General features: G+C 56.6%; 1 protein-coding gene and 1 long non-coding RNA gene across 6 annotated transcripts in view; both read left to right on the forward strand.

The window, feature by feature from the left end:
* Positions 1-2847: 2847 nt before the first annotated feature.
* The window catches only part of RCOR3 (REST corepressor 3), a 50607-nt gene continuing 30903 nt past the window's right edge, over positions 2848-22551 (forward strand). The window contains exons 1-5 of one of the 5 annotated variants that reach the window (XM_060178383.1): positions 3054-3124; positions 3210-3266; positions 17381-17572; positions 17838-17915; positions 20974-21026. In XM_060178383.1, the coding sequence (XP_060034366.1) occupies positions 17873-17915; positions 20974-21026 (96 nt within the window). In that variant the 5' untranslated portion in view covers positions 3054-3124; positions 3210-3266; positions 17381-17572; positions 17838-17872. Of the gene's footprint in view, positions 3125-3209; positions 3267-17380; positions 17573-17837; positions 17916-18322; positions 18397-20973; positions 21027-22551 lie in introns of those variants that run through there. The other 4 variants (XM_060178386.1, XM_060178382.1, XM_060178384.1 and 1 more) reach the window with 4 other exon arrangements.
* Positions 11883-12187, forward strand: LOC132534584 (uncharacterized). Its single transcript, XR_009546285.1, has 3 exons — positions 11883-11953; positions 12076-12103; positions 12166-12187. It is a non-coding gene; the product is annotated as an uncharacterized LOC132534584 (long non-coding RNA).

Consider the following 22551-nt stretch of genomic DNA (forward strand, 5'->3'; position numbering starts at 1 on the left):
GGAAGGACTGTAGCCTTCTGAATTTAAGGCAAGGACACAACAGAAAACAGACAGCCCAAAGCAGCCAGCCGCCGCAGATCATGCAAGCAAAAGAGACCTAGAGGGCACAGCAGCAGCACCTGCTGGCCAGCAACGACCAGCACAAAAAAATGTGCAGGCCAGAAACAACTCAACAGCCGACTAGGCCGAGTCAGCCAGACAGAAAGGAAACAGACGAAACCCAAGGAATTACAGACTTAGAGAGACTCTGAGAGGCAGGCTGCACACAGCTCGTTATGAGGACTCTCCAAGAATTTATGCAAGAATGAAAAGAGCGTGTCACTATGGGATTAAAACACACAAGAGAGGAACTTATAACAGAGTTCACGAAGGATCTTCAGATCCGGAAAGGACTTCAGTCAGGACTCACTACGCAGTTAGGAAGCAGGAAAGAAAAATTTAAACAGAACTCCAGGGAGTGCAAGTCACTCTGACTGCAACCCACGCCCGGGGAGAAGGCTCAGCAAGTAGAGTCACACGTTCAGGAGAAATCATCTCCAGTCCAGAAGATACGGCCAGGCCGCTCTTTCAGTTCAAAGATGAGGGAGAGGAATGGTTCAGAAAGATTGAAGCGACTCTCTGTGAAGTTGCAGACGCCATCAAAAGATCCAATAGAAGAATGAGAGGTCTATCTGAAGAGGGGAACAAGGCCAAAGGCCCAGAGTCCATTTTCAGAGCAATTTTAGCTGAGACCTTCCCTCACTTTTCATAAGTGTTTTTTAAAAATATTTATTTATTCCCTTTTGTTGGCCTTGGTTTATTGTTGTAGTTATTGTTGTGGTTATTGATGTCGTCGTTGTTGGACAGGACAGAGAGAAATGGAGAGAGGGGAGGGGAAGACAGAGAGGGGGAGAGAAAGACAGACACCTGCAGACCTGCTTCACCGCCTGTGAAGCGACTCCCCTGCAGGTGGGGAGCCGGGGGCTCGAACCGGGATCCTGATGCGGGTCCTTGCGCTTCATGGCACGTGCGCTTCACCCGCTGCGCTACCGCCCGACCCCCAGAACTTCCCTCACTTAGGAAACCCTCAGAACATTCTCATTCAAGAGGCAGAATGTTCACCCAGACTTATAAATACAAAAGTGCCAATGCCAAGGCACTGAAACTATCAGGAGTCACCCCGGTTCGAGCCCCCGGCTCCCCACCTGCAGAGGAGTCGCTTCACAAGCGGTGAAGCAGGTCTGCAGGTGCTGCAGAGGACGGGGCGGAGATGGCAGCAGACTCAGGAAGCTGGAAGGCGTGACTAGAGGCTCCCTGCAGGTTCTGGGGAAGGGTGGCCCTGTTGTGGCACTTGGTTTGGGGTTCAGTCTAACCAGTGAGCGGGAGGTGACTCGCGACAGTGGCTGTGGTGACTACTGCGCCAGCTACTCGACGTCTGATGAACCGCATGGCATCACCTCTTCAAACGCTCCCTAGCCCTTCCCTGCCAGGCTGCTAAAATGTACCGAGTGTACCCACTGACTCGAGAGACTCATTTGACGGTTCAGATGATCTCGACTCTACGCACACATTTTTCCGTATTTCTTTGCAATTCTCATCGTTTTCCCTTGACCTCTTGCAGTCATGGGATGTCCGACACCACCCTGACGTGGGCTTTTCCTCACTTGCTTTTGCAGCTGTGAACCATACCGTCTTCCGCATGTGTAAAGATGTGAAGCGGGCCACGTGAGCTTGTCTGACAGTGTTTCTGACTGGACAGTCGACCCTTGGATCTCTTCCTGTCAAAGCCCTCAGGGCCCAGACTTGGGGTCGTCCCCCTCCCGCCCCCCCCCCCAGCTGCCCCGGGACAGGCCAGCCACCCGCTTCTCCCCTCCTGCCTTGGGGGCTTCACCCGCGAGCAGATGGCGGGCCCGCACGGGTCAGGGGCTGCGGCCCCGGGTGCGAGAACCTTGCCCACCACGGGGCTCGGGGCTCCGGACTCGATGGTAGGCTGCCAGCCCCCCGGGCGACCCCTGGGACCCGCGGCCGCGCCTGGCGGCGAACTCGGGTCGGATGCGGGCAGGTGGGGGCCGGGCCCGAGCGGAGTGACCGGGGCAGGGGCCGCCCGTCCAGGGAAGGACGGTAACGGGGGCGCGGGGCGGGGGCGCAGGGCTGGGGGAAGGCGGTAACCGGGGGCGCGGGGCCGGGGGAAGGTCGGTAACCGGGGCCGGGGGAAGGCGGTAACCGGGGCCGGGGGAAGGCGGTAACCGGGACCGGGGGAAGGCGGTAACCGGGACCGGGGGAAGGCGGTAACCGGGGCCGGGGGAAGGCGGTAACCGGGGCCGGGGGAAGGCGGTAACCGGGGGCGCGGGGCCGGGGGAAGGTCGGTAACCGGGGCCGGGGGCGCGGGGCCGCGGGGCCGGGGGAAGGCAGTAACCGGGGCCGGGGGAAGGACGGTAACCGGGGCCGGGGGAAGGACGGTAACCGGGGCCGGGGGAAGGACGGTAACCGGGGCCGGGGGAAGGACGGTAACCGGGGCCGGGGGAAGGCGGTAACCGGGGCCGGGGGAAGGCGGTAACCGGGGCCGGGGGAAGGCGGTAACCGGGGGCGCGGGGCCGGGGGAAGGTCGGTAACCGGGGGCGCGGGGCCGCGGGGCCGGGGGAAGGCAGTAACCGGGGCCGGGGGAAGGACGGTAATCGGGGCCCGGGGCGCAGGGCCGCGGTAGGACGGTAACCGGGGCCTAGGCCGCCCGCCGCTGGGAGCGGGGCCGGGAGAGCGGGGCGGCGGGGCGGCGGCGGAGGAGGCGGAGCCGGTTGCGCGCTGCGCCGCGTCCTTCCGCCCGGAGCCGAGAGCCCGCGCCCGCGCCCGCGCCCCGCCCGCCCGCGCCCGCGCCCCGCACCCGCGCCCCGCGGCCGGCTCGGCAGGGCGGCGGCGGCCCCGGCGGCCCCGGGCGGCGGCGGCGGAGGGATCCGCGGCGGCCATGGCGGCCCCGTGACGCCGCCGCCCCGCCCCGCCGCCGCCCTGCCCGGCGCGATGGAGAAGGCGCCCGAGCTGCTGCCCAAGGGCCGCGCGGCCGGCGGCGCCCGGAGCCCGGCGGGAGGGGCGGCCACCAACGGCGGGCGGGCGGCGAGCGAGCCCGACAGCGGCGGCAGCGACGACGAGCACGGTGCGGCCCTGCCCCGCCCGCCCCGCGACCCCCGCCCGCCGCGCCGCCCACTCAGCCCGTGTCCTGCCCTTGCGTTGCCTTGCAGATGTGGGGATGCGAGTCGGCGCGGAGTTCCAGGCGCGGGTCCCCGACTTCGACCCAGGTAGCTGCCGCGGCCTGCGCCCCTGCTCTGCCCCCCCCGCCTGCGCCCCTGCTCTGCCCCCCCGGCCTGCGCCCCTGCTCTGCCGCGGCCTGCACCCCTGCTCTGCCCCCCCCCCGGCCTGCGCCCCTGCTCTGCCCCCACCCGGCCTGCGCCCCTGCTCTGCCGCGGCCTGCGCCCCTGCTCTGCCCCCCCCCGGCCTGCACCCCTGCTCTGCCACCTCCCCCACCCGGCCTGCGCCCCTGCTCTGCCCCCCCCCGGCCTGCACCCCTGCTCTGCCGCGGCCTGCACCCCTGCTCTGCCCCCCCCCCGGCCTGCACCCCTGCTCTGCCCCCCCCCGGGCTGCACCCCTGCTCTGCCACCCTCCCCGCCTGCGCCCCTGCTCTGCCGCAGCCTGCACCCCTGCTCTGCCCACCCCCCCCCCGCCTGCGCCCCTGCTCTGCCGCGGCCTGCACCCCTGCTCTGCCCCCCCCCCCCGCCTGCGCCCCTGCTCTGCCGCGGCCTGCACCCCTGCTCTGCCCCCCCCCCCCGGCCTGCGCCCCTGCTCTGCCACCTCCCCCACCCGGCCTGCACCCCTGCTCTGCCCCCCCCCCGGCCTGCACCCCTGCTCTGCCGCGGCCTGCACCCCTGCTCTGCCCCCCCCCCCGGCTGCACCCCTGCTCTGCCACCCTCCCCGCCTGCACCCCTGCTCTGCCCCCCCCCCCCGCCTGCGCCCCTGCTCTGCCGCGGCCTGCACCCCTGCTCTGCCCACCCCCCCGGCCTGCGCCCCTGCTCTGCCCCCCCGGCCTGCACCCCTGCGCGGCCTGCACCCCTGCTCTGCCCCCCCCCCCCGGCCTGCACCCCTGCTCTGCCACCCTCCCCGCCTGCACCCCTGCTCTGCCCCCGGCCTGCACCCCGGCTCTGCCCGCCGGCCTGCAACCCTGCTCTGCCCCCCCCCCGGCCTGCACCCCTGCTCTGCCACCCCCCCCCCCGCCTGCACCCCTGATCTGCCCCCGGCCTGAACCCCTGCTCTGCCACCCCCTGGCCTGCACCCCTGCTCTGCCCCCCTCCCCGCCTGCACCCCTGCTTTGCCACTCCCCCGGCCTGCACCCCTGCTCTGCCCTCCACCCGGCCTGCACCCCTGCTCCTCCGGCCTGCACCCTGCGCCCCCGGCCTGCACCCAGCCCTGCATCCCTGCGCCCCCAGCCTGCACCCAGCCCTGCACCCCTGCCTCCCCCTCCTGCACCCCTGCCATTCCAGCCTGCGCCCTGCCCCCCACTGGACTGCGCCCTGCCCCCCACCGGACTGCGCCCTGCCCCCCACACTGCGCCCCCGGCCTCCACCCTGCCCCACCTAGCCTGCACCCTGCCCTGCACCCCTGCTGCCCCCTTCTGCACCCCTGCCCTCCCGGCCTGCACCCCTGCTCCCCCGACTTGCAAGGCCCCCGCCCGACCCTTCCTGCCCCGGCCTGTCCCCCCCCCCCCCAGTCTGCTGCTGCCCAGGCGATGGCGATGGCGGGCGGGCAAGGTGAACCGGGGGCCACCGCAGGGCCGAGGGAGGCGGTGCGGGCCGGGCTGAGCACCCAGTGACAGGGCTGGCGCTGGGCGGGGAGGGTGTGGGCGGGCGGGGCGGGCAGGGCTGCCTAGTGGCTGCTGCAGCGAGCAAGCCCGCGGGGGCGCAGAGGGCGCGGTGGGGGAGGCATCGGCTGGACGCCCGACCCCCGGCCCCCCTGGCACTCGGCCCCGCGGCCTCCCGGCCCCCTGACCACTCTGACCCCCGGTCCTCGGCCCCCGGGTGGCCACGATGCGGCTGCAGGAGCAGGTCGCCGGGAGGGCGGGGCCTGCGGAGCGACATTTTCTCGGCAGCTCCAGGCCAACTGGCTCTAGGGCCGGTCACTGGGCCGCAACCGCCGCCCACTGGGCCCGAACCCGACCCAGAGGCCCTGCCCTGCGCCCAGGAGCGACTCCAGGAGCCTCCCCGCCTCCCCCGGTTGGGGGAGGTCCTGCCAGGAATGGCTGCTGCCTATTAGCACGTCCTCCTGTCCTCTGAGGGACAGACCCAGTAGCTGTGCCCACTGAGGGTTTGAGGCTCCTGACCCTGAGTCACAGGGTGCTAGAGCTAAGTCCCTGTGAGAATCGGGTGCACAATCAGGTTTCTTACCCTGGGTCCCCTCTGGTTCAGAACCAAAGCCAAGTGCCTGGAGGGAGAGCCCACAGTGCTGTCAGCTACTATTAGAGTAAACAGCACTTCCAGTGTGCTTACTCAGACTGATACTCAGCCTGGACAGGGGTGTCAGAGTAAAGTGCACTTCCAGTGTGCCCACTCAGACTGATACTCAGCCAGGTCAGGGGTGTTAGAGTAAAGTGCACTTCCAGGTGCTCACAGACTGATACTCAAACAGGACAGGGGTCTTAGAGTAAAGTGCACTTCCAGGTGCTCACTGAGACTGATACTCAGCCGGGACAGCGGTGTTAAGAGTAAAGTGCAATTCCAGTGTGCTCACTTGACTGATCCTTAGCTGGGACAGGGGTGTTAGTGTAAACTGCACTCCCAGTGTGCTCACACAGACTGATACTGAGCCACAACAGGGGTGTTAGAGTAAACTGCACTTCCAGTGTGCTCACTCAGACTGATACTGAGCCGCGACAGGGGTGTTAGAGTAAACTGCACTCCCAGTTTGCTTACTCAGACGGATACTCAGCCAGGACAGGGGTGTTAGAGTAAAGGGCACTTCCAGGTGCTCACTCAGAATGATATTCAGCCGAGCCAGGGGTGTTAGAGCAAACTGCACTTCCAGTGTGCTCACTCAGACTGATACTCAGCCGTGACAGGAGTGTCAGAGTAAACTGCACTCCCAGTGTACTCACTCAGACTGATACTTAGCCGGGACAGGGGTTTTAGAGTAAAGTGCACTTCCAGTGTGCTCACTCAGACTGATACTCAGCCGGGACAGGGATCTTAGAGTAAAGTGCACTTCTAGTGTTCTCATTGAGACTGATGCTCAGCCGGGACAGGGGTGTTAGAGCAAACTGCACTCCCAGTGTGCTCACTCAGACTGATACTCAGCTGGGATAGGTGTGTTAGTGTAAACCACACTTCCAGTGTGCTCACTCAGACTGATACTCAGCTGGGATAGGTGTGTTAGTGTAAACCACACTTCCAGTGTGCTCACTCAGACTGATACTCAGCCGGACAGGGGTGTTAGAGCAAACTGCACTTCCAGGTGCTCACTCAGACTGATACTCAGCCTGTTCAGGGATGTTAGATTAAAGTGCACTTCCAGTGTGCTCACTCAGTCTGATACTCAGCTGGGACAGGGGTGTTAGAGCAAACTGCACTTCCAGTGTGCTCACTCAGTCTGGTACTCAGCCCGGACAGGGGTGTTAGAGTAAACCGCACTTCCAGGTGCTCACTCAGACTGATCCTCAGCTGAGACAGTGGTGTTAGACTGAACTGCAATCCCAGTGTGCTCACTCAGACTGATACTCAGCTGTCACAGGGGTGTTAGATTAAACTGCACTTCCAGGTGCGAACTCAGACTGATCCTCAGCCTGGACAGGGGTGTTAGAGTAAACTGCACTCCCAGTGTGCTCACTCAGAGTGATACTCAGCCAGACAGGGGTGTTAGAGTAAACTGCACTCCCAGTGTGCTCACTCAGACTGATCCTCTGCCGGGACAGGGGTGTTAGAGTAAACTGCACTTCTAGTGTGCTCACTCATATTGTTTTCGACAGGTTATGTTGTTTTCGCCGGGCTGGCTTCATGGGCGGGTAACTGACGACCAGGGACTCATGGTTGAGCTGTAGGCAGTATCTCTTTATTCATGCAGGACGCAGCACAATCTAAGATGAGCTAAGTTAAACTCAAAGTACAGTACAGTACAACTCACAATGCTGTCTTTATATATACTTGCCAAGTAGGGTGGAAACAGGATGTGACATAGAGAGGGTGGAGAGAAAAGTGACTGGCGAAAATCAGAGTGTGACAAGGAGGGGGTGGAGTAGGCGAGAATCCTATCACTGAACCACAAATGCCCTGGAGGGAGGGTGGTACTTGTTAACAGTGGTTATGTAAATAGAATGAAGTGGTTATGTAAATAGAATAGTGTTAAGCAGGGGGGATTTAAACCAAATGAAACAGAAGGGGTCTCATGCATACCAACAATTCCCCCTTTCTTTTTAACTAATGGCCATTGTGGGGTGAACAGAAACCTATATCGTACAGGCGTTTTCAAAAGAACTGGCATAAGACATGGAAAACAAAATAGGTGAGCAGCAATAATCAGTGTGATGCCAAGGGGAGCTTTTCTTGCCTCAAAGGGCAAGGCCTAGCAGGCGAAAGGGCATTTCTTGCCTCTGGGAACGCTTCATGCCTCTGGGGGCATCTCTTGCCTCAAAGGGCGTTTCCTGCCTCTGTGGGCATCTCTTGCCTCTTGGGGCGCTTCATGCCTCTGTGGGCATAACCTAATAAGGAGGGGGAGTTTTCTGCCTCTGGGGCAGAGCCTGCAGGCGACGGGACATGGCCTATAAAGTCCCAAGGCTCTGGCTGAAGTTAGTCTTTGAGAAACACAGCAGCGTGTACCAGTAAGTCCGATGGAAGTGTCAGTTCAAAGTAGATGACCACGGAAGAAAATGCCAAGGGATGAAACGCTGCATGTCTGTCTCGATGGGAAATGTCGGCCACCAGAATTCTGCTTTTCTGTAGAGTGTGAGCTTTGGAGTCTGTGAATCTATTTCTTCAGGTCGTGCCAGGTCTGATCATTGGTTTCCGGGGATGTGTTGTAGTCATTCCATCTTGTGGGCAATGTCAGAGAACAGGATCCAAATGGATTTCCAGGAATTCCATTTGAGTAGATGCTTTTTCATGTGAAGACTTTGACAGCTGAAATTCACTTACTTGTCAAACAAAACTTGTAGCAGATTAGAAGTTTACTATAATAGATAACTCCATTATAATTGGAAGTCCTTTCTAGTATCATTTCAAGGTTGTTAAAACAGTTTAAACTCAATAAAATGTGGAAAGGTAAACAGAAGAACCACGGTTAAAAGCCTCAGACATGAGAATAATTAACATAATCATTGCACTATCTGCCCCACCCATAACTCATACAGTTTTCAGGATTAAACGTTTCAGATTCATGTCAAGACGTAAAAGAGAAATCAAAGGAGGGAAAAAACAATTTTTTGGATTGTTTCTGGATGTCTCTAGAAATCATGGCTGCGCCCAGCATTTTTTTTTTTAAGTCAATGTCAAACAAAAATTCAGTCATTCAAATCATTCTCTTATGAAACGCAACTTGAGCCAGATTATCAAGATCTCACAATGTAGGATTAAGAATCCCCGGAGGACGTCCTAGTCCAAAAAGATCCTCGAAATTCCATTTAGGGTGCTTCTGACTGTTCCTGCTGGATTGCTTCAGGCACCCATTTTTAAAAGCGTCTTCCCATTGAAGAAAGAATCCAATCAGGAGAGTAGAACTAACCATGTGTCTCCATACTTGGGAACTACCAGGGTACTGGAGAATGCTCCTCTAACTAGTAGTCCTTCTCCATGGGAAACATGCAAGAAGAAGTCCAGAAAGTCCCAGGGGAAATCCCCATGCATATCCCAAGGTCTACGATCACGGTCATAAAGAACCAAACTGTGGCCCGGAGCAAAATGTAGTCCTTTTCCTCAGGAAACATGGGAGAGGGAATCCAGAAAGTCCAAGGAGAAATCTCCGTGCATCTCCCAAGCTCTATGATCCCGGTCATAAGAAACCAAAGTTCCCGGTCAGGGAAACAAAGTTTGGCCCAGAGCAAAATGTTCCAGAGATAGAGTAACTGTCTCATGATGAAACAGTAGAGGCTTTGGCAAACCTCTTCATAAGTAGAAGAGAAGACCATAGTGCATAGGTAGGCAGAGTCTTCACTTATCTGGGAGTTGCACAGGTCCGGTCCCTGTTCAGGCGCCATATGTTGTTTTCGACAGGTTATGTTGTTTTCACCGGGCTGGCTTCATGGGCGGGTAACAGACGACCAGGGACTCATGGTTGAGCTGTAGGCAGTATCTCTTTATTCATGCAGGACGCAGCACAATCTAAGACGAGCTAAGTTAAACTCAAAGTACAGTACAGTACAACTCAAAGTCACATAGACTTTACAGACTGTTGCCTTGAGGACTATACAATGCCAAATAGCCCCTCTGTTTGGTGGGTCATGCCTCCCGCCTCCCCCTCATTATGTACCCTTGCCCCTTTCCCCACCCAAGCAGGGAATGTTCCTTTACACACCAATCCTTCCCTTCACACCACACTGGCTTTTACTTCTCCCCTACTTGTCCCTTCCTATTTTGTTATATCATTTAGGCTTATGCCCAAAAGGTTTCTGCCCCATGATAGTCTACAGACTTTGTGCATCTTATGCAATTACTAGATAGAAAGATAGAAAAGATGTAGAGATATTGTGAAGAGATGGTTGAGCAGGCTGCGCTTAAACCTATGAGATGAGTCTCTCCAGGTAGGTCTCTCTCTCTAAAGAGGGGTTGAGCACAGGAGGACGCATAAATCTCACAAGGTTCGCAGCCATTTAAGCCTCCCATCCTCCACAAAGTCCTACATCTTCCCACCTGAGCATGGCATTCCTCTAAAACATTTAAGCCTGCTCCATTCCATTTTTCTTTACTGTGTCCATTTAGTTATAAAGGGATAGGAGGAGATGTTGCTGAGGAGTTATTCTGATGCAGTCTCCACCCCCAGGTTTTACTACGCCCCCGCGAAACCCTAGCATTGCCCCCTTCAACCAATCCTGGCCCTACACGTCACCCCTGGTTGTCGCCCAATAAAAAGCCCCTCACCCCCACCTCTCTCTCTGGGCTCTCAGCTCTCCCTCTCTGAGGTCTCGCTCCCTGCTCCCCCCCCCCCCGTGGTCGGCCATTGATGGCTGGCTCCACGTGGTCCGAACCAAACCCCCCCCATCCTATAATAAAGATTTGTGTACCCCTCTGCTCTGGACGTCCGCTCTCTTCTCCGCGGTGCAGCCCAACACCAGACCACCACAACAACACACTCAGACTGATACTCAGCCAGGACAGGGGTGTCAGGGTAAACTGCACTCCAGTGTGCTCACTCAGACTGATACTCAGCAAGAACAGGGGTATTAGAGTAAAGTGCACTTCCAGTCTGCTCACTAATACTGATACTCAGCCAGGACAGGGGTGTCAGATTAAAGTGACTCCCAGTCTGCTCTCTCAGACTGATACTCAGCCGGAACAGGGGTGTTAGAGTAAACTGCACTTCCAGTGTGCTCACTCAGACTGAGACTTAGCCGGGACAGGGGTGTTAGAGTAAACTGCACTTCCACTGTGCTCATTCAGACTGATACTCAGTGGGACAGGGGTGTTAGAGTAAACTGCATTTCCAGGGGCTCACTCAGACTGATCGTCAGCCGGGACACGGGTGTTAGAGTAGTGCACTCCCAGGGTGCAAACTCAGAGTGATACTAAGCCAGGACAGGGGTGTTAGAGTATACTGCACTTGCAGTGTACTCACTCAGACAGATACTCAGACTGGACTTGGGTGTTAAAGTAAACTGCACTTCTAGGTGCTCACTCAGACTGATACTCAGCCTGGATAGGGGTGTTAGAGCAAACTGCACTCACAGTGTGCTCACTCAGACTGATACTCAATGGGGACAGTGGTGTTAGAGTAAACAGCACTTCCAGTCTGCTCACTCAGACTGATACTCAGCCGGGACAGGGGTTTTAGAGTAAACTGCACTTCCAGTGTGCTCACTCAGACTGATACTCAGCCAGGACAGGGGTTTTAGAGTAAACTGCACTTCCGGTGTGCTCACTTGACTGATCCTCAGCCGGGACAGGGGTGTTAGTGTAAACTGCACTTCCAGTGTGCTCACACAGACTGATACTGAGCCGCAACAGGGGTGTTAGAGTAAACTGCACTTCCAGTGTGCTCACTCAGACTGATACTGAGCCGCGACAGGGGTGTTAGAGTAAACTGCACATCTTATGCTCACTCAGACTGATACTCAGCCGGGACAGGGGTGTTAGAGCAAACTGCACTCCCAGTGTGCTCACTCAGACTGATACTCAGCCTGGACAGGGGTGTTAGAGCAAACTGCACTTCCAGGTGCTCACTAAGACTGATCATCAGCCACAACAGGGGTGTTAGAGTAAACTGCACTTCTAGTTGCTCTCTCAGACTGATACTCAGCCAGGACAGGGGTGTTAGATTAAAGTGCACTCCCAGTGTGCTCACTCAGACTGATACTCAGCCAGCACAGGCGTGTTAGAGTAAACTGCACTTCCAGGTGCTCACTCAGACTGATCCTCAGCCGGGACAGGGGTGTTAGAGTAAACTGCACATCCAGGTGCTCACTCAGACTGATCCTCAGCCGGGACGGGGGTGTTAGAGTAAACTGCACATCCAGGTGCTCACTCAGACTGATCCTCAGCCGGGACAGGGGTGTTAGAGTAAAGGGAACTTCCAGGTGCTCACTCAGACTGATATTCAGCCGGGACTGGGGTTGTTAGAGTAAACTGCACTTCCAGTGTGCTCACTCAGACTGATCCTCAGCCGGGACAGGGGTGTTAGAGTAAACTGCACATCTTGTGCTCACTCAGACTGATCCTCAGCCGGGACAGGGGTGTTAGAGCAAACTGCACTCACAGTGTGCTCACTCAGACTGATACTCAGCCAGGACAGGGGTGTTAAAGTAAAGTGCACTCCCAGTGTGCTCACTCAGACTGATACTCAGCAAGAACAGGGGTGTTAGAGTAAAGAGCACTTCCAGGTGCTCACTCAGACTGATACTCAGGCTGGACAGGGGTGTTAGAGTAAACTGCACTCCCAGTGTGCTCACTCAGTTTGATACTCAGCTGTGACAGGGGTGTTAGAATAAACTGCACTCCCAGTGTGCTCACTCAGACTGATACTCAGCCGGGACAGGGGTGTTAGAGCAAACTGCACATCTTGTGCTCACTCAGACTGATACTCAGCCGGGACAGGGGTGTTAGAGCAAACTGCACTCCCAGTGTGCTCACTCAGACTGATACTCAGCCGGGACAGGGGTGTTAGAGCAAACTGCACTTCCAGTGTGCTCACTCAGACTGATACTCAGCCGGGACAGGGGTGTTAGAGTAAACTGCACTTCCAGTCTGCTCACTCAGACTGATACTCAGCTAGCCCGGGACTAGCTGAGCCCCACTCCCTCTCATCTCGGGCTGGACAGGGAAGGAAGCCCCAAGGAGTGTGCAGCAGCTCGCTGGGCTGTTTGACAAGACAGGCGTGAGCCCGCCGCCACTGCTGTCCCCATGCTGCATCCTGGAATGGACGTGGAGGGTGGCCCTGTCTTCCCCGAGGCCGCTCGCAGCCGGGTCCAGGTCTCCAGGGAGAAGCGCCCTGGGCAGTAGGGCTGCCCCGTGGTCCCTGCTTGTCTGCTTGGCTCTCAGATTCGAGAGGGGGAAGTGAGAGGCCCCAGGGCCAGGCCGCCCTCCCTTCAGAGAGCGTCGGCGCCCAGAGAGTGTCCGGGCTGTCTGGGTCTCTGCGGCTCCCTGGGCACAGTGACCTCGGTGAAGCCCAGCTTCTGTTTGTAAAGCGGTCCGGTTTACAGATCCCTCAAGCAGGGTCTATGAGCCCTTCTGTCAGCTGAGATGGTCTGGAGCGGAACCCATGTTTACAGGGCAACGGAGCTGTCATCCCGCACACCTGCCTCACTGAGCCAGTGGATCCACTCACCGAGCGGCAGGGGTGCCTCCCGGGGGGTGGGGTGTCGCATGTCAGGTGTCACAGGTCAGGTGCGGCAGGTCAGGTTTCGCAGGTCAGGTGTCACAGGCCAGGTGTCGCAGGTCAGGCGTGGCGGGGTGGCAGCCGCCACTGTCACCGCCCGCCCGGCGCCCTCCAGGGCCCTCGCCACCCGGCTCTGCGGCCTCCCCGACAGCGGCGCCACGTGCCCAGGAGCGCCGTGCGTAGCCAGAAGGCCGTGTGCGCGCTGGCGTCATGACGCGGAAGCGGGGCCAGTGCTGCGGGGCGCTGGGCGGGCGGGTCGAACCCGGGGCCCTGACTTGGGGTGAGTCCTGGGCGCCTGGCATGTCTGCTCCGTGTCAGTGCGAGCACTTCGCGTTCGGGGGACGGGCTGTGGGAGAGGAGGAGAGAGACAGAGGGAGAGAGAGAGACAGAAGGAGAGAGAGAGAGGGAGAGACAGAAGGAGAGAGAGAGACAGAGGGAGACAGAGGGAAAGAGATAGAAGGAGAGAGGGAGAGAGAGAGACAGAGGGAGAGAGAGAGACAGAAGGAGAGAGAGAGAGGGAGAGACAGAAGGAGAGAGAGAGACAGAGGGAGACAGAGGGAAAGAGATAGAAGGAGAGAGGGAGAGAGAGAGACAGAGGGAGAGAGAGAGACAGAAGGAGAGAGGGAGAGACAGAAGGAGAGAGGGAGAGAGAGAGACAGAGGGAGAGAGAGAGACAGAAGGAGAGAGGGAGAGAGAGAGACAGAGGGAGAGAGAGACAGAAGGAGAGAGGGAGAGAGAGACTGAAGGAGAGAGAGGGAGAGAGAGAGACAGAGGGAGAGAGAGACAGAAGGAGAGAGAGGGAGAGGGAGAGAGAGAGAGACATGGAGCTGTGCAGACCTGCCCTGCTCGTGGGGAGCGGCTGGAACCCAGGTCCTTGCTCCTGGCCGCTGTGCCTGCCTCCTCCCTGCCTGTCTCCTCCCTGCCTGCCTCCTCCCTGCCTGTCTCCTCCCTGCCTGTCTCCTCCCTGCCTGCCTCCTCCCTGCCTGCCTTCCATTCTTTCTTTCTGGGACAGGAAAAACCAGAGCTCCGCCTGGTGTGCCTGTGGTCTGCTGGCGCCATCCTGCCTCCAGAGCCCCTCCCCCTGCCCTGCCCGGCCCTGCCCTGCCCTGCCCTGCCCCTGCCCCTGCCCCTTCCCTTCCCTTCCCCTGCCCTGCTCTGCCCGGCCCTGCCCTGCCCCTGCCCCTGCCCTGCTCTGCCCGGCCCTGCCCTGCCCCTGCCCCTGCCCTGCTCTGCCTGGCCCTGCCCCTACCCTGCCCCTGCCCCTGCCCCTGCCCCTGCCCCTGCCCTGCCCGGCCCTGCCCCTGCCCAGCCCTGCCCTGCCCCTGCCCTGCCCCTGCCCCTGCCCTGCCCTGCCCCCAAGGCGCAGTCAATAAACGTGTAAGAGTCGCGGTGGCATGGCAGCTCTGCCGACTCTTAGGAACAAGGTCCTAGTAGTCTGAGGTAGTTTTTGAGATAGTTTTCATGCACTTTCCCCACAGAATTTTATAAAATTTATGCTCAAAATGCTTAACTGATCACTGCCACCATTAATAGGTGGTTTTGGAAACGTGAGCGTCTCTGTGAGTCTCTTCTCCTCTGACTTGTTCCAGCTAATGCATCATTGGTTAAAATGAGAATTTGGGTAACGTCGCGTATCTGTTAGATTCGGACTGCTTGAGAGACCTGCCTCCCCCCCTTTTCTTTTTCCTGCCTCCTTCTCTTTCTATGAAGAACTTTTCTGAAGGAGGTCAGAAATAGAACAAACACACATTAGACTACAGGGGGGTTCCTAGGTGAATAGTTTTGGAAGGAGAACACAAGAAAAGCCAAAGGCCTGAGCGTGGGCTCCATAAACCTTTCGTGGCCTGGAAAGTCTTTGTTCACTCCAGCTTGAAGTGAGTGATGTGTTTACTATCTAGCTCTGGATTTTCATTTTGAGCTCATTATTGGTGAGTACTCACATAGCAAAATTAAACTTTGTTCTCTACTTTTTTGGTTTCTCCAAGATCATGATAAAAACTCAGCACTGCTTGAAAGTTCTCCAAATAGCTTTTATGAGTTAAGGAGATCTAAAAGATCTTGAAGAGATTGGACTTAAAATCTTCATATCTTTCAGAAAGGCATGTTCAGTCATCTGTTCAGAATTGATGTGCCGCAATTAGTAATCTTTCTGATTGTGATAGTTTGCTAGACTTTAGCTTGCATCTTGATTCATGCAGAAGGCGGGATGTTTGTAAGGTTCGGATATTTTGTTGGTGAGTAACTTGGATTCTCAGCGTCATCTCTGCATTATATCATTTTGGGACAGCGCCTTTAAATATCATTACAGATAAGAGATCAATCTTCGATCCATGAACTTTATTTTGTAGACTACGATTTTTACAGTAGAAAAGGTGGACTGTCACAGTACACACAGCACCCTGGGAGGCACAGAAACGCTTAGCTAATGTGTCGCTTTCTCCCTTGTAGGGAGCAGTGAAGTCGGAATGGCCATTACAGAAAGGCCACTTCTGTCACTGTCCTCTTTTCAGGGCGCTGGTGGGAGGCATCAGCCACTTGAGTTCAAGCCTCGTCAGCCTGCACTTTTATTTTTAGTTGATTGATAAGGTCAGAGGAGGACAGATGACTGAGGAGCTTTTCCAGAGCAGGCTAAGAAGGGAACCGAGGAGGCGGCATCAGTGTGCAAGAGCCTGTGGTGACGGCCATGCCTCCGGCAGGCGGCTGCTTCTACACGTGATATCCAGTCTACGCGGAGTCACTGACTAGCTCTGCGGGCAGCCCTCGTCCTTCTTTTTAAAGATGAATCGAGTAGAGAGACCAATGGAGGGTGAGGACAGATAGCATAATGGTTATGCAAAGAGACTCTTGCCTGAGGCTCCAAAGTCCCAGATTCAGTCGTCCCCCACCACCCCCGAACCCCCATCTACCACCGTAAGCCAGAGCTGAGCAATGCTCTGGTTTAAACAGAGAGAGAGAGAGAGAGAGAGAGAGAGAGAGAGACACGGATGGAAAAGTTCTCCCAGGGTCACTTCAAGTCGAGCACTGGGGTTCATGGGGGAGTCTGGCTCTGTACTGGTCACATTCTTACCTGTTCTAAAGGTGACTGTCAGTCCCTCCGGGGCATAAGGTGATGGGGTTGAGTCAGGTGGAGTCCAGCTCAGAGGAAAGCACTGCAGTGCTGCATGGGGCTCCCGCTGTTCCCAGAAATGACAGGCCAGCACCCCAGCCACACCCCCAGTCAGCTTGGATGCCCGTTTCCGGCAGGTCAGGCCTCAGCTACAGTGGTGAGAATGTCTCACTGTGGAGATGACAAAAAGATTTAGAGACGATTAGTAGACCTTTTGGGCGGAAGGAATGAGATGCAAGGGAACATATTTGCAGGTGCCATAGAGAATTTGGACCCGGTAGAAAACTCCATGACAGTCCCCAAACTGTTAATCAGGATTGAAGTGGTCTTGAGCTTGCCCCGCCCAGCATGACAAAGAACGAGCCTGTGCGGAAGAGTGGAGCTCGGACATTCACAGAGCCAGGGCTCCTTACCAGCTCTGACAGTTGATTTGATGTCATGGTGATACTTTGACTGTTTTACTCCCATATTTTTATTCTACGCAAGTAAAACCTAAATCTAGCTCATTACTAAAGTTGTTTATTTATTTATTTACTCCCTTTTGTTGCCCTTGTTGTTGTTTTATTGTAGATATTCTTGTTGTCATCGTTGTTGGATAGGACAGACAGAAATGGAGAGAGGAGGGGAAGACAGAGAGGGGGAGAGAAAGACAGACACCTGCAGACCTGCTTCACCGCCTGTGAAGCGACTCCCCTGCAGGTGGGGAGCCGGGGGCTCGAACCGGGATCCTCACGCCGGTCCTTGCGCTTTGCGCCACGTGCGCTTAACCCGCTGTGCTACTGCCCGACTCCCAGTTGTTTTTTTGTAAGATTTTATTTATTTATTAGTGAGGAGGATAGGAGAGAGAAAGAACCAGACATCACTCCAGCACATGTGCTGCTGCCGGGGATTGAACTCAGGACCTCGTGCTTGAGAGTCCAAAGCTTCACCACTGTGCCACCTCCCCAGCTCCCAGTTACTAAAGTTTGAAAGACAGCTGAGGCTGTCCTTTCACTGACTATAAGTGTTCGCTCATCCACTCCAGCTTGCCTTTTCTGGAGTCCTCAGCTGCCGCTGTTGTCTTTGACTCCGCATGCTCCAGCTGCAGTGCAGTGGGTCTTGCTCCTCGGGTCTGGCTTCCTAATACTCTGGTAGTGTCTCTGCTTATCTCCCCAACCTGTTCTTCCAGGAAAGCACATAACTTTAAAAGCAGTTTCGGCTTCAGACTTGACTCACAGCATCGCTCCCTAACGTTTGTGGCTTGACTAGACTGGCGTGATGCGTGATGGAGCTTCCCCCGGTGCCGCAGTCTCTCCCACCCGGTGCTGGAGAGCAAACCAGACCCATGTACAGGGCAACAAGCATGAGTGTGAGCTACCTCTCCAGCCCCTCCCGGGCCCTGAAGCCAGGCTTTTGGCGACCCCTAGTCGGCAAAGCTCAGATCCATCCTCCTCTCAAGAAGTGAGCTCACACACTGGCTTGAGGAAGGCTGCTGGGAGTGGGTGAACGGGTCGGCACTTGACACGCTTCCTCCCTTCCCGCAGCCAGAACACGTGCAGCCGCCACGCACACCTGCTTTCCTCCCCTCTGTCTCCCTGTCCTTTGTGTCTCTGCTTTTCGTTTTCTCCGCCGAGTCTGTTCTAGAGTGAAAAGCAGAGCCACTTTGCTCTTACTGTCAGTGCTTGTAAAGTCCCTGGTACTCAGGACACTTCGTTCCCCTCCCCAGGTGCCACCAAGTACACAGACAAAGACAATGGAGGAATGCTCGTGTGGTCCCCTTACCACACCGTCCCCGATGCCAGACGTAAGTGTCCCGAGACGCTGCTTGTGCCGTGGTGTCTTGCGTTCTCATGACAAAAGAGTTTGTCTTTGTTTTTGCTTTGTTTGATGTAGCTTGTTGTGTCAGAATGTTTTTCCTGTTGAAAGACAGGAGGGTTGATCGTTCCAATTTGTGTCAGGCCCAGGAAGACTGAAAATCCTAGGATCTGATGGCATTGTTGCTTGGACCCCAAGCAGGGGAGGGAGTTACTATGTAGACGCTTGCACAGGCTTCCCTCACGTGTGGAGACGCACAGACATGCCTTCCGGCTTCAGAGAGCCCTCTCTCAGTGCCATTTCAAAGCGGAGAGGGCAAAGGACTGACTTCGGCAGCCACCACTCAGGCCGGCTTTCCCCTCCGAGTCTGGACGGAGACCTCCCGCATCGCCGGCCTTGCGCTTCTTGCCTCCTGGTAGGACTTTAGCGGACCTGACCCCAGGCGGCCACCAGATGTAAGAAGCGTGCAGGTAACAAAACTAAGATTCCCCTCCGTGCAATGACTTGATTTGTCCAGACAGGCCCGCGGGCACCAGCACACGGCTATCCCGGCGGCGGAGTCTGGCCACACCTGCTGGCACAGGGACAGAACCACGCGCTGGGCTCAGAGTCCTCCTGCTTGGTGGTGGTGGACTCCAGCTCGGGGCCTGTGCACCCACCACAGCCTCTGCCCACAGACAGACAGACAGACAGACAGACACGTGACCCAAGTCTGAAAGATTTACTTAGGTTAAAAACTTTGACTTTCAGATCCCTTGGATGAAAAACCAAAGGAGACTTAGAGCAGAAAGCGCAGGAACTGTTCCTTGGCCTGGGTCTGAGTGACCGGCTTCTCTGACTCAGATCTCACACAGACCCACCTCAGCAGGTCGCTGCCCGGCCGTGCGGCATCCTGTGGCACAGCAGTGAGACCAGGACAGCTGGCTCTGTCCGTGCGGTGTCCACGGCCTGTCTGGCTGAAGGCCCCGGGTGCTGCTTTTCAGTCCTGCTGTCCGCTGGGTTAGGCAGGGAGCACTTGAGCGTGTACACACGCACACACACATGCACACGTGCACACATGCACACACACACGTGCACACACACACACGCCAGTTTAATCAGAGTCTGGGTGGAGCCTGGACTCCACGTGCCCCGCATTCTGGCGCACAGCCCGTTGATAAGCACACTTCTTGGCAGCCATGTCATTTTGTGTTTATGGAACCAGACACTCCTGTCAGAGTAGCATCACACATCAGACCTCACATCTTCAGTGCTACGAATCCTAAGCAAAATAGAGTATTGGGGCTTTTTTCTTTTTTTTTGCACCAAAAGTCTGTGTCTTAGGAAAGCATACAGCATCCATGAGAAATAGTTGCTAGGATGATAGGATCACTGTCTAAGTAGCACATTTGTATATTAAGCTGCCATACTGATTCATAATGACAGATTCTTTTAAAATACTGGAAATATGACCAGTGCTATTCTAAATGTTTTATAAAGGGTGGGGGAGATAGCCTAATGGCTATGCAAAGAGACTTTCATGCTGGAGGCTCCAAAGTCCCAGGTTCAAGCCACCACACCATCATAAGTCAGAGCTAAGCAGTGGTCTGGTGGGGGGAAAAAAAATCTAAAAAGTTCTAAATGTGTTCTGAGTACATATTGGCATATTTAATCTTAAGAAGAAAGTGTCTTTTATCTCCGATTTGACTACAGAAACTAAGGACTAGAAAGGCCAAGGTATTTGCCTAAAATCAAAGAGTTAACCAGGCTGAGAACTGAGCTCAGTCAGGTCAGGCTACTGTTTCCGGATACAGTCCTGTGCATCTCTCTTATCTAGTAGGTAGAGAGCACTTAGGAAGCCTTCCCGCAGCAGCTGGGGCTGGGGGCTTGCACCCAGGCCTTTGTGCTGATGAGCCTTTGCCTGCAAGACCTGCCCCAGGATTCGAAATTTCTTTAATTTACTTTTTTTTTTTTTTGCCTCCAGGGTTATCGCTGGGGCTTGGTGCCTGCACCACAATTCCACTGCTCCTGGAGGCCATTTTTTCCCATTATATTGCCCTTGCTGTCATTATTATTATCGTTGCCATTGATGTGGTTTTTGGATAGGACAGAGAGAAATGGAGAAAGGAGGAGAAGACAGAGAGGGGGATAGAAAGACAGACACCTACAGACCTGCTTCACCGCCTGTGAAGTGACTCCCTGCAGGTGGGGAGCCGGGGGCTTAAGCTTCGCACCACGTGCACTTAACCCGTTATTCTACCCCCCGGCCCCCCTTTAATTTACTTTTATGAGCAAGAGATCAGACCCTGCTATTCAGTTGTGACTTGTGATGCTGAGGATTGAACCTGGGCCCTCGGGCTTACAAGTCCTATGTTCTGACGCTCTGGACTAGACTTCCTCCCTGACCTTGGGATCAGAACTGTCTGTCAGCCACCACTTTTCAAAGAAACTTGTGTGTGCAATGCAGAGGGTCAAGGCTTGGCTCCGCGGACTGTCCCGTAAGCAGTCCCACTGATTGAAGCGACAAACTTCTCAGCAGTGCGTCCTGGGGTCGTTCACAGCCTCTCTAAAGCTACTTACTGACACTGAGTCTGATCACTGACAGGAACAAGCGTAGCAGGAATATTCAGACGCCCTCTGTCCAGCAAGCAGGGAGAACCACACTGCACGGGGACTGGGGCTCCCAGTGACTTGCTCCTCTGTGTGGCCAGCAAAACACTAGACGGCCCCCCACTTACGTGACAGCCGACACTGACTGTGGGCCTGCCCTGCCCCACCGCTCAGCTCCTCCAAATACAGAAGACCCACCCATCTGCCTGTTTTACCCACAGTTGGACTAAATTATTTACTATCCACAAGTCCGTCTTTTTTTATATATATACAAAAGGAATCAAAGTGATGCCACTGGATATTGTAGGTGTGACATGTGACGTGGTCATAGAAGAGAAGCCACACCAGCTTCTCTGGGGGCCGGCCCAGGAGCTGCCTCACCCTCCCGTCATAGGTAAAGAGTAGGCCTGGGAAATAGCGTGAAGAGGAGCTAACTGTGCAAACCGCTCTCATTACAGTGGACGAATACATCGCAGTCGCCAAGGAGAAGCATGGCTACAACGTGGAGCAGGTGTGTGAGCGTCTGCTGCCCAAGCACAGCTGAAAATTAACCTGCCCAGAGAGTCTACAGTCCTGGTGAGGGGCACCTGCCCAGAGGGTCTGCAGTCCCGGTGAGGGGCACCTGCCCAGAGGGTCTGCAGTCTCAGTGAGGGACACCTGCCCAGAGAGTCTGATCACCTGCCCAGAGGGTCTGCAGTCCCGGTGAGGGGCACCTGCCCAGAGAGTCTGCAGTCTCAGTGAGGGACACCTGCCCAGAGAGTCTGATCACCTGCCCAGAGAGTCTGCAGTCTCAGTGAGGGACACCTGCCCAGAGAGTCTGATCACCTGCCCAGAGGGTCTGCAGTCCCGGTGAGGGGCACCTGCCCAGAGGGTCTGCAGTCCCGGTGAGGGGCACCTGCCCAGAGAGTCTGCACTCTCAGTGAGGGACACCTGCCCAGAGGGTCTGATCACCTGCCCAGAGGGTCTACAGTCTCAGTGAGGGATACCTGCCCAGAGAGTCTGCAGTCTCAGTGAGGGACACCTGCCCAGAGAATCTGATCACCTGCCCAGAGAGTCTGATCACCTGCCCAGAGGGTCTGCAGTCTCGGTGAGAGGACACCTGCCCAGAGGGTCTGCAGTCTCAGTGAGGGGCACCTGCCCAGAGAGTCTGCAGTCTCAGTGAGGGACACCTGCCCAGAGAGTCTGATCACCTGCCCAGAGGGTCTGCAGTCTCGGTGAGAGGACACCTGCCCAGGGAGTCTGATCACCTGCCCAGAGAGTCTGCAGTCTCAGTGAGGGACACCTGCCCAGAGGGTCTGATCACCTGCCCAGAGGGTCTACAGTCTCAGTGAGGGACACCTGCCCAGAGGGTCTGATCACCTGCCCAGAGGGTCTGCAGTCTCAGTGAGGGTCACCTGCCCCACAGTCTGATCACCTGCCCAGAGGGTCTGCAGTCTCGGTGAGAGGACACCTGCCCAGAGAGTCTGATCACCTGCCCAGAGAGTCTGCAGTCTCGGTGAGGGGACACCTGCCCAGAGAGTCTGATCACCTGCCCAGAGGGTCTGCAGTCTCGGTGAGAGGACACCTGCCCAGAGAGTCTGATCACCTGCCCAGAGAGTCTGCAGTCTCAGTGAGGGACACCTGCCCAGAGGGTCTGCAGTCTCAGTGAGGGACACCTGCCCAGAGGGTCTGCAGTCTCAGTGAGGGGCACCTGCCCCAACAGTCTGATCACCTGCCCAGAGAGTCTGCAGTCTCAGTGAGAGGACACCAGCCCAGAGAGTCTGATCACCTGCCCAGAGGGTCTGCAGTCTCAGTGAGGGACACCGGCCCAGAGAGTCTGATCACCTGCCCAGAGAGTCTGCAGTCTCAGTGAGGGACACCTGCCCAGAGGGTCTGATCACCTGCCCAGAGGGTCTGCAGTCTCAGTGAGGGGCACCTGCCCTAACAGTCTGATCACCTGCCCAGAGAGTCTGCAGTCTCAGTGAGAGGACACCAGCCCAGAGAGTCTGATCACCTGCCCAGAGAGTCTGCAGTCTCAGTGAGGGACACCTGCCCAG

The sequence above is a fragment of the Erinaceus europaeus genome, chromosome 19 (assembly GCF_950295315.1).
Source record: "Erinaceus europaeus chromosome 19, mEriEur2.1, whole genome shotgun sequence".
NCBI classification, from domain to species: domain Eukaryota; kingdom Metazoa; phylum Chordata; class Mammalia; order Eulipotyphla; family Erinaceidae; genus Erinaceus; species Erinaceus europaeus.